General features: G+C 37.5%; 1 protein-coding gene across 5 annotated transcripts in view; it reads left to right on the forward strand.

The window, feature by feature from the left end:
• Positions 1-13,789, forward strand: part of LOC148039650 (flowering time control protein FPA-like) — a 30,925-nt gene extending 17,136 nt beyond the window's left edge. For 2 of the 5 annotated variants that reach the window (XM_087692383.1, XM_087692391.1), the window contains exons 5-7: positions 5,590-6,632; positions 7,051-8,146; positions 13,073-13,336. In XM_087692383.1, the coding sequence (XP_087548509.1) occupies positions 5,590-6,632; positions 7,051-8,113 (2,106 nt within the window). In that variant the 3' untranslated portion in view covers positions 8,114-8,146; positions 13,073-13,336. Of the gene's footprint in view, positions 1-5,589; positions 6,633-7,050; positions 8,147-13,072; positions 13,337-13,516 lie in introns of those variants that run through there. The other 3 variants (XM_087692366.1, XM_087692376.1, XR_015693046.1) reach the window with 2 other exon arrangements.
• The last annotated feature ends 1,237 nt before the right edge of the window (positions 13,790-15,026 follow it).

Here is a 15,026-nt window from a genome sequence, read left to right on the forward strand (position 1 = left end):
TGTGATGCCTTGTCCTCTATTTGTGGAACTAACATTTAACTATCTGCATTCATGATGGGATACCATGCAGGGGCTCATCTTGATGTTCTTAGATTGTAAAAAAATATGGTGGCAATGAAGAAGAAAAAAAATCAAAAGACGACCTTGTTGCAAAGGCTTCTAAAGGGTACTTTAAGACCTTTTTCTTCCTTTTGCACCTATCATGCTGTTGTCAGATTTGGGGATGTATATGCACTTGGGAATGTACCTTAAATCAAGATTCCTACGACCTTCTGAGAAATCAAAAGTGTGCTTGCCATATCCAGCACCATCTAGTGTGTTTGGAGGTTGTTCTTTATTGACATGTTCACTGATTGGATTTATTAGTCCATACATCATGCCTACTCTACTCTCTTCTGACTAGAAGATTGACATTAACACCACCATGGATGTTCTTGATTGACATGTTCACCGGTTGGATTTACTAGTCCATACGTCATGCCTACTCTACTCTCTTCTGACCAGAAGATTGACATTAACACCACCATGGATGCTCTAGTATGATGTTCCTTGATCAACCGTGGTGCTATGGGATTCAGTCCTACCTCATTTGCATTGTGTTGTCAAACACACCACTTAATATCTAGGGGCCTTGGGAATCTCTGTTTTGGGAGGGGTATTAATACAAAAGTTTGATAGTACGGTTGTGCATCCTAGTAAATCTCCATGAAAAATATTTGTAATTTTCTTGCCTGATGGGACTAGATATTCCATTCTATGATTAAGGCCTTCCCAATGCATTTTGCATGTAGTCAAGGATTCGACACTGCCTTGGAAAAGGTAAGGCCATGTACAAATGTGTGTGAATGGCCGTTTAGTGTATGTGTGTATTACACCATGTGAGCACACTTGAGATGCATTAAATAAGGGTCAAGCTACTCTGCTGTACATCTTGGCCTATGTAAGTAAGGCCATGTATGTTGTGCTATATTCTCTTTTTTCATTTTATCAAGAAATGCTGGCTTGAGTCTGTCTCCCACTTCGAGTCTCATACCTTCTCCTCATTCCAACAGCTTGAATGTTTGTTTTTTTTTGTATTTAATAACCAGAAATTTGATGTATTTGTTACCGTTTCTGGTATCTAGGATTGTTTGAAAGGTCCAATGCATTCAACTGTACCTTGCTTCCTAAATAGAAGCAATAGGTTTACTGACTTCTTTGGATGTAATCAAAATTTTACTTCTCAAACAAGGGCTTTTGGTTCTCAATAATCGTTCAGTGCTATTCTTGTTAATTTGCTCTTAGGATATATTTTGAAAATTTGGAAAATATGAGCTGCTGATCTCGTTTTAGTTGGTAAGAAATAAAAATATCAACCACCTCTCCCAGTGATTTCCACTACAAATCTATAAAAAATAGGTTCAGCTGTGACTAAACAACAATTTAACAATGCCACTTGACTGCACTCATTTTCTGCAAATTTCTGGAGAAGACATTTGTCAAAGAGAAGTATCCACCAACATTACTTTTTTGAACTTCAAAAATTTCCATGCTTTGTAGTGGTAACAACCATGGTTTATCTACAAGACATTCAGCAAGACCATTATATAAGGAAAAAGATGCGTGGGTCTTTTATGGTAATCTGTGCCAATCCGGAGTCAAAGATATACCTGGAGTGATGTAATCTATGAAAAAGGTGGCGTGCTGCTTCATAACTCAAGGACTATTTACTTAAAAGATTCCAGGGGCACAACAAGTCAGCTGAATTGTAATTTGTGCACAAAAATGAAGCCACAAAGAAACATAGTTGCATGTCCTGGTAACAATATACTTTTGGGGGAAGGAATCAGCTCCTTAAAAGTAGCATAGGCACTTGCCACCAGAACTTTTATCACTGCAGTAATTTGATGCTTACATATTTTCTTGCATTTGCCTTCCTATCCTGCCTTACTTTCATACTGTCATCAACTGTTATGATCTCAGATCAATAAAGTTACCAAAGAGACCTATTATCATCTCAATTTTGCCTTCTAAAGAAAATGTATGCTTGAATGTACTGAATCCTACCCTGGAAGTCTATTTCTGGTCATGTCGCTGAAGGTAATAGAATGAATGGTTTTGTATATAAATTTTGTTGTGTTGCAGTTGTGCAGCCATGGCAAATCCTCTTAGTTATGTATTCGGAGGCCAAATTGACAATTAAAGTTGCAAAATCTTACAAATTTAGTGGTGTCTGTGTGCATCACATGTGTATGGATGTGTGCATATACTCTTGCTAGAGTTACTCCTGATCGTTTCAACTGCAAAGGATCTGTATTGGAGTATTAAATAAGTATTTTTCAAGTGTGGTCACCCCTCTGCTCAGAGCAGAGAACTTGTCTTGGAAGGTATACTCCTCACATTGCAGATCCTGTATGCCTATTTCTTAACAGGCTTTCTTTTGGGGCTACACTTAGGGCAACCCTGTTGATCACACAAATACGGGACTTCTTTTGGCAGTTCAAGTCAAAGAACTCAGACTAGAGTCCTTGGACATACATACGCTGTAGAAAATCAACCAAAAAGAGCAGAAATGAAATACTTTATTTAATGTGTTGTCATGCACAAATATACATACATAATACAAAACTTGACTTAAAAAGAATGCAAATGAAAGACATTATGGCGTGAGTTGTTGAGCACAAGTATAACATACATTGTCCACAGTTGGCATGCAACGAATGAAGTTGGTTTAGACTCTTTGAATTAGTTGACTTTAAGGTGTAAGTCCTCCATAAGGATAAAGTTGATGGATATCATACATACCATTTAATTTTACATACAATGTATATTATCAAGTGCAAAGTATACTGTCCATTATGCAATCAAACTGACGTAATAAATTGGCAGTGCAAGATTCTTGTAAATGAGTTTGAAAGTCAGCTATTACTGATATTGTGCAGTCCTTTCAAATGGAGAGCCTTCTTTGATACTTGAGTTGAGGAGGAGATTAGAGGGAATTTGTTCCTTGTCATATTATTGGGAAAATAAGGATGTTGCACGTGTGAATTCTCAGATACGATCTAAAAGTAGAAGACCAGCACATTTGTGATCTGGCGCATTAAAATTTCCAGGGTTAAGTCACCCTATTGTTTACTGATTGAAAGATGATGTCATCTCTTTAGTGAGCTTCAAGTGGAATCAACTAGCATCACTAGTTGGACTGCTTGTAATGGCAAGCAGGTGTGAGAGGCTGAGGGCTGGCATTGAGCACGTGAAGCACCATCTAATTGTCTTTATAGAAATGGGAACCCTTTCTAATTGTTAGAAAACTTTCTACACTCAGCTACAAGACATCATAATAATTTAAGTGCTTAATGCACGACAGTTTGTCAGCGCTTCACAAAATTAGTGCCAATATAGGGACATGCGAGGTGTCTATGCAGTTTGGAGGACTCTCTCTCTCTCTCTCTCTCTCTCTCTCTCCATCTAGTGGCCACCCTAGAGCTAAGCCACTTATTGTATGAACCCATTGACTTGGGTTCAAATCTCCTTTTTTTTACACCCATATCGAATGACCGCGCAGAATGTAGGAGTTGAATGCAAGACCTTTTGGTTACCATGCATTCAACTTAATCAATTGAGCCACATTTGTTTGGTCCCTCTTCTCTTCTTGCATAGGCTTTGGACCTTGTTGAGACAGATATACTCTCAGCTCACACTAGAGTTTTCTAGAGAGCAAGCATTAGAGGGGGATGCTGAGTTTTGGTATGCTTAGATAGAGGCATGGTTACAGTTACATGGATTACAAATGGATCATCTCCCACCACTACAGTACAACTTGGACTGCCCTCATTTGGAGCGCAGCCGAGAAGAGTTGAACCACATTATCAAGATGGACATTATTCAGATACACATAGCTAGGACATGGGTGACACCTACTGAGGATGTGGGGACAAAGATGGCTTTCTACTGGAAGCATCTTTTGCACATATCCCCTGATGGCTTTATTATCCACCCGAGATACATGGATGCACACTTGTCTCATGGTATACGATGCACTATTGGACAACTCCGTACATCTTCACACTAGCTTTGGATCGAGACAGGTAGATAAGGCGCAAACTTCCTCCCCCCGGAGGATAGGTTTTGCTAGCTTTGTCAGCCAAGCTAGAGATAAGAGGAGTACCATCTATGCAGATGCCCAGTGTACTACGAGATTCAAGGGTGGATGCACACTTGTCTCATGGTGTACGATGTACCATTGGACAACTCTATACAGCCTCACACTAGTTTTGGATTGAGATAGGTAGATATGGCACAAACTTCCTCCCCCCGAAGGACGGGTGTTGCTAGCTTTGTTAGCTCAAGCCAAAGATAAGAGTACTACTACTTATGTAGATGCCCGGTGTACTACGAGATCCGAGGGTGCTTCCCATAGTAGCATGGAATGGCTATTTTTTAGCTTCTCTCAATTCCAAACTGTTCTCAAACCGTCCCAATCTTGTTTCCTTGTTTGAGCCCCTTTGATGGTGACAGGGAATGGCAATTTTAGTCCCTGTTCCCAAAACCTGTCCCGTGTCACTATGGTGCTTCCATTGCTCGTTCAGAGAGGCATTTGGGCCACTATCCAGGGTTGTGGATTTCTCGGATTAGAGATGTCTCAAGCCCTTCTTACTGGCGCTACGTTGCCACAAAGAGCATCTCTTATGGACCTAGTAGCAGAGATGGAGCCACACACCAGTGCACACTCATAGAGGTTCTATAGAGCATCAACTACTCCCTCCATTATAGAGCCCTCATCCATATGATTGATGGTCCCACCATGGGGGACTACCCTGGACACAACCATAGAGAGATGCAGAGCCTATTGCCTGCACCCAGCCGGTCCACGCCCTTGCAGGAGGCATCCTTTGTAGATACAGAGGATACTACACCGTCACTAGGGGACCCTACCTTGCTGCTTCAGCCTCTCTATGCTAGATAGACCCATGAGAGATATCTGAGAATAAGAGTGCCTCTTGAGCAGTTCCACATTATATCTCGCTAAGACATCATTTTGTACTCATCCGCTATGTCTTGTTCACTGTTTATTTTCCATTTAGTTAGTCATAGCATTAGATGATAGCTATTTTGGGACATGGGAAATTCTCTGACCTTCTAGATGTAACATTTTTTTCTCATAGGCCAATTTGGCCTTTTGTAGACGTTAATATAACTCTCTCTCTCTCTCTCTCTCTCTCTCTCTCTGTAGTCTCTCTTTACCAATCATTTGGGTGGAGGACATTCTCTCTTGCTTGTATGGTAAGTTGGTCAAATCTTCTGTTTTAGAATAGTGATTGCAGCTCTATACAATTTTTGTCCCCATTTTGCACTGCATTGCCAGCATCCAGGCTTTGTACATGCATGGAGTTCATACTTCCTATGGGAGTGCCTGCCATGCAAGTGTGGTAAATGCCATGATACCTTATGGGGAGTAACAGCCAAGAATAAGCAATCTGTTAAGGAGTTATATGTTTTAATGTACTTAGAGTGAGTTTCAAGGAACGCATGTATGCAGCTACTTGTGGTGAGCATGCTTTCCTATGTTTTGATCTGCTGTTAAAGAATTTGTTTATATGTGTAATACAGTGGAATTCAGCAATGGAAGCTCATACACTGGATCTATTTGATGGAAAAGGAAAGAAGGAAGAAGAGCCTAGTGAAACTTTACGGATCAGCTTCCCATCATCTCTAAGGGTGGATGAGGAAGGTTTGCGAAGAGCTTTCATATTATTTGGTGAAGTAGAACACATCAAGATTTTTCCAGATCGCCATTATTGCTTTGTTCAGTTCAGGAATGCAGATGAGGCCACTCGTGCAAAAGACGGCCTTCAAGGCAGGCTCTTCAATGATCCTCGAGTTCAGATTCGATTTTCAAGCAATGAAAATGCCTTTAGGGGTCTGCCACTTCAGAGAGAGTCTGCTGTACACCCAAATTTGATGTTACCTAGAGCCCCATTTACTCCACATGATATGCTTAGTCCTGGCAGACCTAGAATTAATCTTCAGTTCCCAGGAAGACATGCAATTTTGCAGCATGATATCAGAAGCCGACCACCCATACTGGGGTTGGGAGGGCAAGGTGGTGTTCTTCCAAGTGGATTTGGTGGCAATTCCTTTATGAGAGGTGCAGCACCTGATGTAAGGGCTGCTTTGGAGAGCAACATGCAGCCCTTGAGTAGACCTCTTGCTCCTGCAAGTTTTGGAATTACAAGTACTGTTAGGCCGATGATGGACAGCCACATTATACCTGATAGAGATTTTGCAAGAGAGCATAAAAGGGCGAAAATAGGAAATCATGGACTGTTTGAAAGTGGTTCCATCATGGGGTCTCAGGTTGTGAGGGAAGGTTTCGAGATTAATCAGGCTGGTATACCCTTTTCAAGTGTTGGCGCAGAAAAATTAGATTCTTCATATCATAGAGTTCATACCCATCCTTTTACCCAAGCAGGTGCTGGTTTATTGGGACCAGGAACAATTGAGCCCCAATTTGATACAGGGCATGCCAACAGAATGCACATGCCAGAGCAGGCCATCAACAATTGGAAGTGGCACGGCACCATTGCCAAGGCTGGGACTGTTGTTTGTCATGCTCAGAGTTTTCCTGTCGGCAAAGGCATTGGATCTCTTTTGTAAGTAGTTTCCTTTGTGTTGACCTGTTTTGTTCCATCCCTTTCTGTTTTTCTGGTTTTGATAAGTTAAAAGGTTTTGTGGCATCATGCATGTGTTTGGGCTGCATGTAGTTGTTTTGATGACTGCCTGTTTTTTCTCTCTACAGTGATGCTAGCTCTTAATGCACACATTGTTTTTATGCACAGATTAATGCTATGCCCTTTTTTCTTGTTCTTTTAGTTTGTCCTTTTTTGTGTGTAATATTGGTGGAGTGACTCTCATGAATGGTTTCTAATCTGTGCTCCATAATTTCTGGCCACTTTAGATGTCTTCCTCCTGTAGAGTTCATATGCCTTTGCCTTCCTCACTGTCCGTATATGTAATCTGAATCATTTGAAGGGCTCATTCTGGACTTTACTTGTCCTGTATATGTTGCAGACCAAATGTGGTTAATTGTGTAGCTCGGACTTCCCTTGATATGCTGGCTCAACATTTCCATCAAGCTCTTGATTTTGGGGTCATATGTTTTGTGCCAAATGGGGACACTGAAAAAGGATGCTATCAGGATTTTGTTCACTATTTGGGTGATAAACATCGTGCAGGGGTTGCAAAACTTGCGGATGGAACATCACTGTTTCTAGTTCCACCTTCAGAGTTTACTGAGTCTGTGTTGAAGGTTCCAGGTGATCTACTTTTGGGTCTTGTTATCAAGTCCTCTCAACTTGGAAATCTTCCACCAGGCTATCAGCAGAATCAGCAGAATCAGCAGCTGACATTACCTCACGAACACGGCCAGCGGCAGCATATTGTGCAGCCTCAGCTTCAGCATCCTACAACAGCAGATATGGACACTCCTCCAAAGGCTGCTTCTCCACTAAGCTCATTGAGGGCGTCAATCCAGTCAGGAGCAACTGGTTTATCTTTGGCATCTGAGTTGGTTGCTTCTCTCACTTCTTTGCAAAGACAGGGCTCAAGTAGTGGAATGCCAAATGTATCTGGTCTGTTGGCAGTTCAATCTGGTAATTTGGACTTTGTTAATCATGTGACATCTCAAGCACTGGGACCTGCTCCAGATCATCAGTTGCGTCAGCAGACAGATGGAGGTTTGCTGCCTAGACCTCAAGGGTCCTATACTCCTGATGGGAGACAATCAGATGCAGCTACAGGTCCTCCTGGCAAGGATCTCAATCACTTGGTGGATCTCCTTTCACAGCGTTCACAACCCTTAAGTCAGCAGCCTCAGGTTTTACTGGAACATGTGTTGAGTAGCCAGTCAAAAACTGCTCCATCTGAAAACAGCTCCTCGGGTTTTGGATTGTTGGATAAAGAGTCACAAAAAGGTGGCCTGGGTGGTGTAGCTCAAAGCGGACAACTTGCAGATTCAGGTTTGGTTTCTGCCAAGGTTGGTCCTGAAGCAGAAAAGAGCAATAGATTTCAAGCAACTCTCCAGCTCGCAGCTGCTCTATTACAGAGGATGCACGATGTTGGAGCATCTGAATAGATTCCTGCTCTGTAACAGCAAAGTTCATCTCAGGTATTCTCACTTACTCTAGTGCTCATCATCAAGGTAGTGCTATTTTCGTTTGAAGTGCTAGAACTGCTCGTCTGTCTTCTTAAAGTCTAAAAGGCATACAATAAACAGAGATACTGAGACTTTATGTAGAGTAGGTCATTCGGAAGAGGTAAAGTGTTGGATATAAGGCAGGTTTGGATTATCATTAAATTGGTTAAGGGACGTAAGTTATGCTTGTGATTTGGGGAAACTAAATGACAATGGAAATAATCTGCTTGAGATTCTTGAGAATGAAGATTAAGGGCTCTAACCATGTTTTGGATGTGATCCTGTATTGGAAGCAACAAAATAGCTAAGTTTTGATTGGCGTGCTATTTGTACTGCCCAAAAATACAGTTTTCTTGGATTCTTCTGTACAAGTTGTGGGAACTCGTGATAATTATTTTGTCATGCACACGGCCACTCAACACTTGCTAAGCACCTACCGTTAGCATGTGTTGTACTAAAACCTAACGGCCATGAAGAGCAACTGAAAGCATTCTTCCCTTTTACTAAATGTTGTCCTTTTGGGTAACACTACGATTCATATTGATCAAATTGATTGGGCGCATATCAACAAGTACAATAATAAAGTACAACCCAGTAGTACGGAAACCTGATTGTCCAACCCACAGTATCCCCATGTTTCCAAATAAAACAGAAAAAAGACAGGAGATTGTTTGAGGCACAATAATGCTACATGTCTGGAATATGAGAATAGAGAATCCGTGATAATCTAGAGCAACAAACTAATCAAGAGCGCTCCAAGGAAATGTTAAAGAACCTTGGAACATAAGAAATACTAATTCAGATTAAGCTTACTTGCTCAGAAAAATCAAGGAATCCTGCTAATTATCATATTCTTAATGACTTAGTAGTCTGAAGTTCTACAAAGTTATTGAGATGAAGATATTTGCATTGCTCACCATCCTTAATGCCAGATTTGTTAACATGCAAGCACAAGTCAGCATAGCCTCCTCCATCTTGTCACTTGTGCTCCACTTCATATTGGATTTGAAGGCCTATATAATGCTATGTGTGATGGGTAAAGTAAATCTAACAAAGTAAGGAAACAATTACCTGAATTCTTAAATGGGTAAAACAGATAAACCTACATGGAACTAAGTAAAGGTGTACATTTTAGAACTAATCAAAATAAAAGACAAGCACCTCTTAACGGACCTGCAATATACTATGCTGAAGCTGATATGCTACAAAATACTAAGCACTCATGAACTAGAGTCTCTTTGAAGGACCTTTACTCTTGCAAGATAGAAAGTTTATGTACAAGAACAACTTACCAAGGCAAGATTGAATAAAGCAATCCTAGAATACACAATTCAATATTAACCCTAAAATGCCTTATTAGCTACACATTTACGGGCCATCCCATAGATGTATGTGACTAGTAAACCAACACAAATAAAACTTAAAAGACGAGCAATTGGGCTAACTACATCAAAGAGAAAATCAGCACCATATTTTTGAGTCAGTAAAGGAGCTTATTGCTTGAATTGCGAACTCACATGGATGAGATGAAACCAACTTTGAAAACTAATACCAAACTAAGTTTGTTACGCAATATACTTTTGTAGGTTTTGCCTTAGATCGAGTTGATGTTAATAGATTGAGGTTATCCTCGACAAGTTGTATACCCTCAACAAGTTGTGCTTAAAATGATTGAAATGGATTGCCCTTGAGACTTGATTAGCCATATGACTCTTTATGACAAAACAATGATCTTATTGTGGTTTTCTACAACTAAAGTTAATGTGGTAGTTACCTCAACCTTTAGGTGGTGCTTCAATTATGCTTTCTTTTTTCAAGTGTGTGGATTTGGTTCCATAGGTTAGCTTCAAGCATTTTGCTAACTTTCCTTTGACTTGGCATTTACTTATGTCCTAGATGTGTTGTCTCTCTAGTTTTGATTGCTTGGAAATTGTATGGTGCCTTGGGTGTGCTACCTCTTGTCAAATATACGAATTCACTTCGGTGTGTTAGCTTGAAGCCTTTTGCTAACACACTTAGCCTTCACCTTGCTTGAGTTCCAATGTTGGCATTGTAGTTTTTTGTCCAAATCATTAAGAATTTTTTTTCATGGCTATATTGATAAGTTGTTAATGAAGAGATTGTGGTGTTAATTGTTTGTGTATTGGTCAATTAGATCATGCTATTCATGTGTTGATGTTCCTTTTATGTATCATAAGAACTAGTTGAGATCACATGTAAAGTAGTTATTCACATTTTTGTGGTTCATGAGGATTTCAAAACCAGTGGAAAAATCTCACGATCTTAGTTTTTGGTATTGTTACACCCTTGCTAGATTGTATCATCCTAATAAATTGTATATTGTATCTTATAGTTTAATGTTGGGGTGCGATAATGGTATATTAGTTTGCTTGTGGCATTTGGTTATTTATTTGATTGTAGTACAATTATACTCTTATCAAATTTGAATTAATTAGTAAATGGATTCTCTATGTTACGTAGTATTGTACAATTGTCTAGGCAATTATGTTCTAGTAGTTGGGGTTAGATATCTAAATAATATGGCACTCTTAAATAATATCTTTGTTTGCTTCAGGGATTGTATATATAGAATTTTCTTGTTTTAGAACTTGACCATTAGGTTGCCTGAAAGGCTAATTGTAACTAGTTGGGATATATTGTAGATAATAGTTGGGATACATAATTGTAACTAGTTGATACATATCATAAGTAATCTTAGGTTATAATGCATAGTGCTCAACTATTGGGGTAAGGATTAAAAGGTCAATTGTAATCAATCAACATATTGCAGCTATCTAGGTGAGATAATATTACCAAATATAATATACGTCTTTGTGGAAAACAAGTTGCCTGTAACAAGTTGGAAAATATTGCCGTTAACTCTTGAAATGACATGTCTTAAGTCTCTTCTTATTTGCAATTTTCTACTTTTTAATTAAATTCTTATTGTAGGTCAAACATAATGATTCTCTAATTAGATCTTTGATTGCAACCAAAACAAGATTTGTAGAATTTGTTTTAGACCAAAAGGATGCCAAGCTTTCAATGAATCATCACTCATCAAACTTTTCTTGGAGGCTATATTTCTAATACACCATAACATTTATTTATAACACACATTGGCATTCAAGCTATTTGATTTGTTGATTTAAAAAAAAGAACCATGTCGTGAAAGGCAATTGACACAAGTTTCATATAACCTCCAATTGATTAAATTGAATGCATTTATCTAATTATTCTCTCTTTTATGAAGGAATTTTGTATTGCTATCTTGTATTGCTATAATTTAAAAGAGAGATTCCTATTGTAAAAACATTATTAGATATTACAATGTGCATATATGAGAACTCAACATTGTTACAAAAAATTGGTATGTTTGTATTGTCACAAAATATATGTCCAAAGCTCACATCAGTCTATATGATAGTTAGGTGACTCTATAACATAACTTATTGCAATTTTAGAAACTCAATTAACGGTTATTAAAATTGAGATTCTATAAAATGAAACTTTCAACATCCATAAATACCCTTTTCTTTTCCCATGCTAGATAGAACCTTGAGGATTTTGAAGGAGCTTGTGCATTCCTCTTTTGCTAGTTTCTTCAACCACCTTTGTTAGCCAAGGGTGTAGCTAGCTAGTTTTACTATGATAATACACCTTAGTGTACTAAAAAAAAGTTTCAACAATTATTAGTTGTAAACAAAAATGGGGGTTTATGCATATCCACTTTATAATATGATAAGATTTTTGACTTGCACAATCTTGTGTGTGGTAATGTAGAAATTTAACAGAGGTGCACCTTTTCAAGGTTATTTAGCTACAAAGTAGATAATTTAGAGTGATAGGTTTTAATGGGAACTCAATCACCATAGGCCTACTATTGGTACCATACTTATGAGAAACAAGTATAAAATATTTTTGTTATGGGCAATATGGTGTATTAAAAAGGACATTGCAAATAGGTATCCTAAGTCAAAATGAATTGGGCTAAAATATGTTGTTATTTTGCATTGGCCATGAAAAACTTCAATATGTGTGAATATTTTTATCTACAACTATATGTGTTAATAAGGTATTTTAAGATGTGATTAAGTAGGACTTTTATTTATTGTTGAAAATTGTATAAATAAAGTCATAAGCTTGGAATTATTTACCATAAACTTTGAGATAAGTAGTAGTTGCACCTTAATATAGTTCACAATTGAGAAAGTGAAGTATGATCATACACTTGGAACTTTTGATGTTTTTGTAAAGTTTGAAAAGAGTATTCTTGCCATATTTGGTTATTTGACAATTTGAACTTCGAAATTTTGATGTTCAATCCTTGCTATGGCAACAATCTTATGCGTTGATTAGGGCTTAAGTAATATCAGCAAGGTAACTAAATGAAATGTCTTAAAATGTTTAAATGTAAACAGGAAAGGATTGAAAAGAGAAATGATACCACCCTTAACATAAACCTTTTAAAGATGTGAAATGATACCATCCTTAACATAAATCTTTTAAAGATGCCTAATGCCCCTAAGGCAATCATGGTTAAAGCTTGGGCTCATTCACATCGTCTGATTGTGTAAGTTTGTACTCATGCACTCCCAACACTCAAATCATTCTTCGGGAAGGGTCATGTGGATGATCATAGTATTATCTTGCATAATGTGCTATATCTCATTAAAGGCATAATGGTAGGTTTTCATATAGAACATTTTAAACAATGACGTTAGAATTTTTAAAATCGTTTGTTTGACCTTAAATCTATCAAGATCAAGATGCACACATAATGGAGGGTGTCACATATGTAAGGTGGTGATAATTTGGGTAGGTCAATTTGGTGAAAAGATGTTAATACTAACTTCTCACAACTCATTTTGATCAAAGGTTTTTTTTGCATGTTTGTAGGCTTTCTACTCCAAAGGTGAAGAGTCTTGTAAAGCTTTGGTAAGTTTCATAGATTTAGTTTTGCATCAACTTTCTAATAGAATCTCAATTTCTCTTAAAGAGATTCATAACTTTAACACCTACTTTCTAAGTAATCTTGTGTTCGATTCATAAGTTGATCGAATGATGAATCTACTCAATCAAAGTTTGTGCATAAGCAATGTTTTTGCAAGCAATCTTATTTGTTTCCTTAACAAGTGGTTCGATACAATCGTGATCTTTTTATGACATTCCTATTTCGTTTTTAATAACTTAGTACTCATAATTTAGGGTGATGTTATGTTATACACCATGTGCATTTGGTGCAACTTTGTCAAATATTATACTTTTATGCTAGTTGTTGACCCCAAGTAATTCTTTATATAACAAAGGCGTTGATGTAGGCATGTAACTTGCATTTTGTAGGTGGGAGTTAGTTCCACCAAAGAGAAAAAGGGAGCTCAAAGTTTGTAGTAATTAAACATGGGTACTGAGAAAGCAACATAGATTGGTGATTTAACTAGTTCCATTGTCATACCTTTGCGTATAGGTTACATATATGTGTGTGTGTGTGTATGCAGACATCTCAATTAACATCATTAGGCCAATTAGGTTGAATCAAGCAAAAAGTATTTGTAATGTATTTGAAAAAGTGAAGCATAAAACTTAGCACCAAGATTGTAAATGGAGAGCTAAAACAATAAATAAAAGATGGTTTGAAATATTCCACGAGGTCTCATGATTTTGATTAGACCTTGATCAATTGGTAAATATTGGTACAAATGATGCTTTCTATTAATCAATTTGCTTAACTCTCACATTTACCACTCCCTTATATATTATTGGTGGCTTCATTTAAAACTCATACAACTTAGTGAATCAAAACATGCTTTTAATGATTTAAAAGACTTAGTGGATTGAAACATAATTAAGTATAAAATAATTTAAAAGAAGTTATGAATCGAAGCATGTTCAACAATGTTTTAGTAGATTCTAAAGATGTGTGGGAACAAAGAACCAACCCAAAGATTTATCAAGCATGTTTTGACTTACTTTTGCTCTCATCATCATCGTATGATGGCTTATCATTATTAGTTTTTGTTTGTAATCTCTCATCATTTGTCACATGCCATGTCTTAACTTCTACCACTTTCATAGATGTTAATTATTTTAACATCATCTTTAATGGCAAGTTATGCTTTAAGTTAGCTCTCCATTTAGTATGGAGTACAATAAAATTGTGCAAACCATAACTTATCAATACAAGGTTAGGAACGAAGAGTTCTTATTAGAAATTATCAAAAAAATTATTTTAATACATTTGGCAAAATGGATGGCTAACTTCTTTGACATGATTGATATAAAATGGAAAAATGCACTCCTTTTTGTTATGTCATTGTTGGTTGTGCATGCTTGTCAAAGAGTACTTGAACTTGAGGATACATAACCATAATTTCTAGTGTCAATAGATGCCAAGTTATGAGTGTTTCCCATGCATGTTTTATTGCTACACAGATGTGTGATGAGTATGGGTACATTATCATTGTTGTATAATAAATAGGGGGTATAGCATAGGTCAAATGGATGTTGTCCTATGCACAAGTCAAAGGGAAAAGCAAGCACTATCCTTGTATAGATGTATTCGTAAATGTAAAGATGGACTATTTAATGGGTTGCCTATTACAAAAATGCAATCCTTATTTTGCACTCATATACGGATAAGCATATGTGGGTACACTTTAATCTCTAAAATTGAAGGATTAATTTTGTTCTATACAATAAGGTTGTAATCCTAGCTCATACTATTGCAACCTTTCCATATTGAAATCTTGATGTTGCAAACATATTTGAGTGTGTGAGAAGGTGAGGCCATGATGTTGAATATACGAAACCTTGAGCTCCCTAGCCAAATTTTCTATTTCAAAGTTATTAATAG

This window comes from Lygodium microphyllum, chromosome 2, assembly GCF_053477565.2.
Source record: "Lygodium microphyllum isolate KBCC chromosome 2, Lygodium_microphyllum_v1.1.10, whole genome shotgun sequence".
Taxonomy (NCBI): Eukaryota; Viridiplantae; Streptophyta; class Polypodiopsida; order Schizaeales; family Lygodiaceae; genus Lygodium; species Lygodium microphyllum.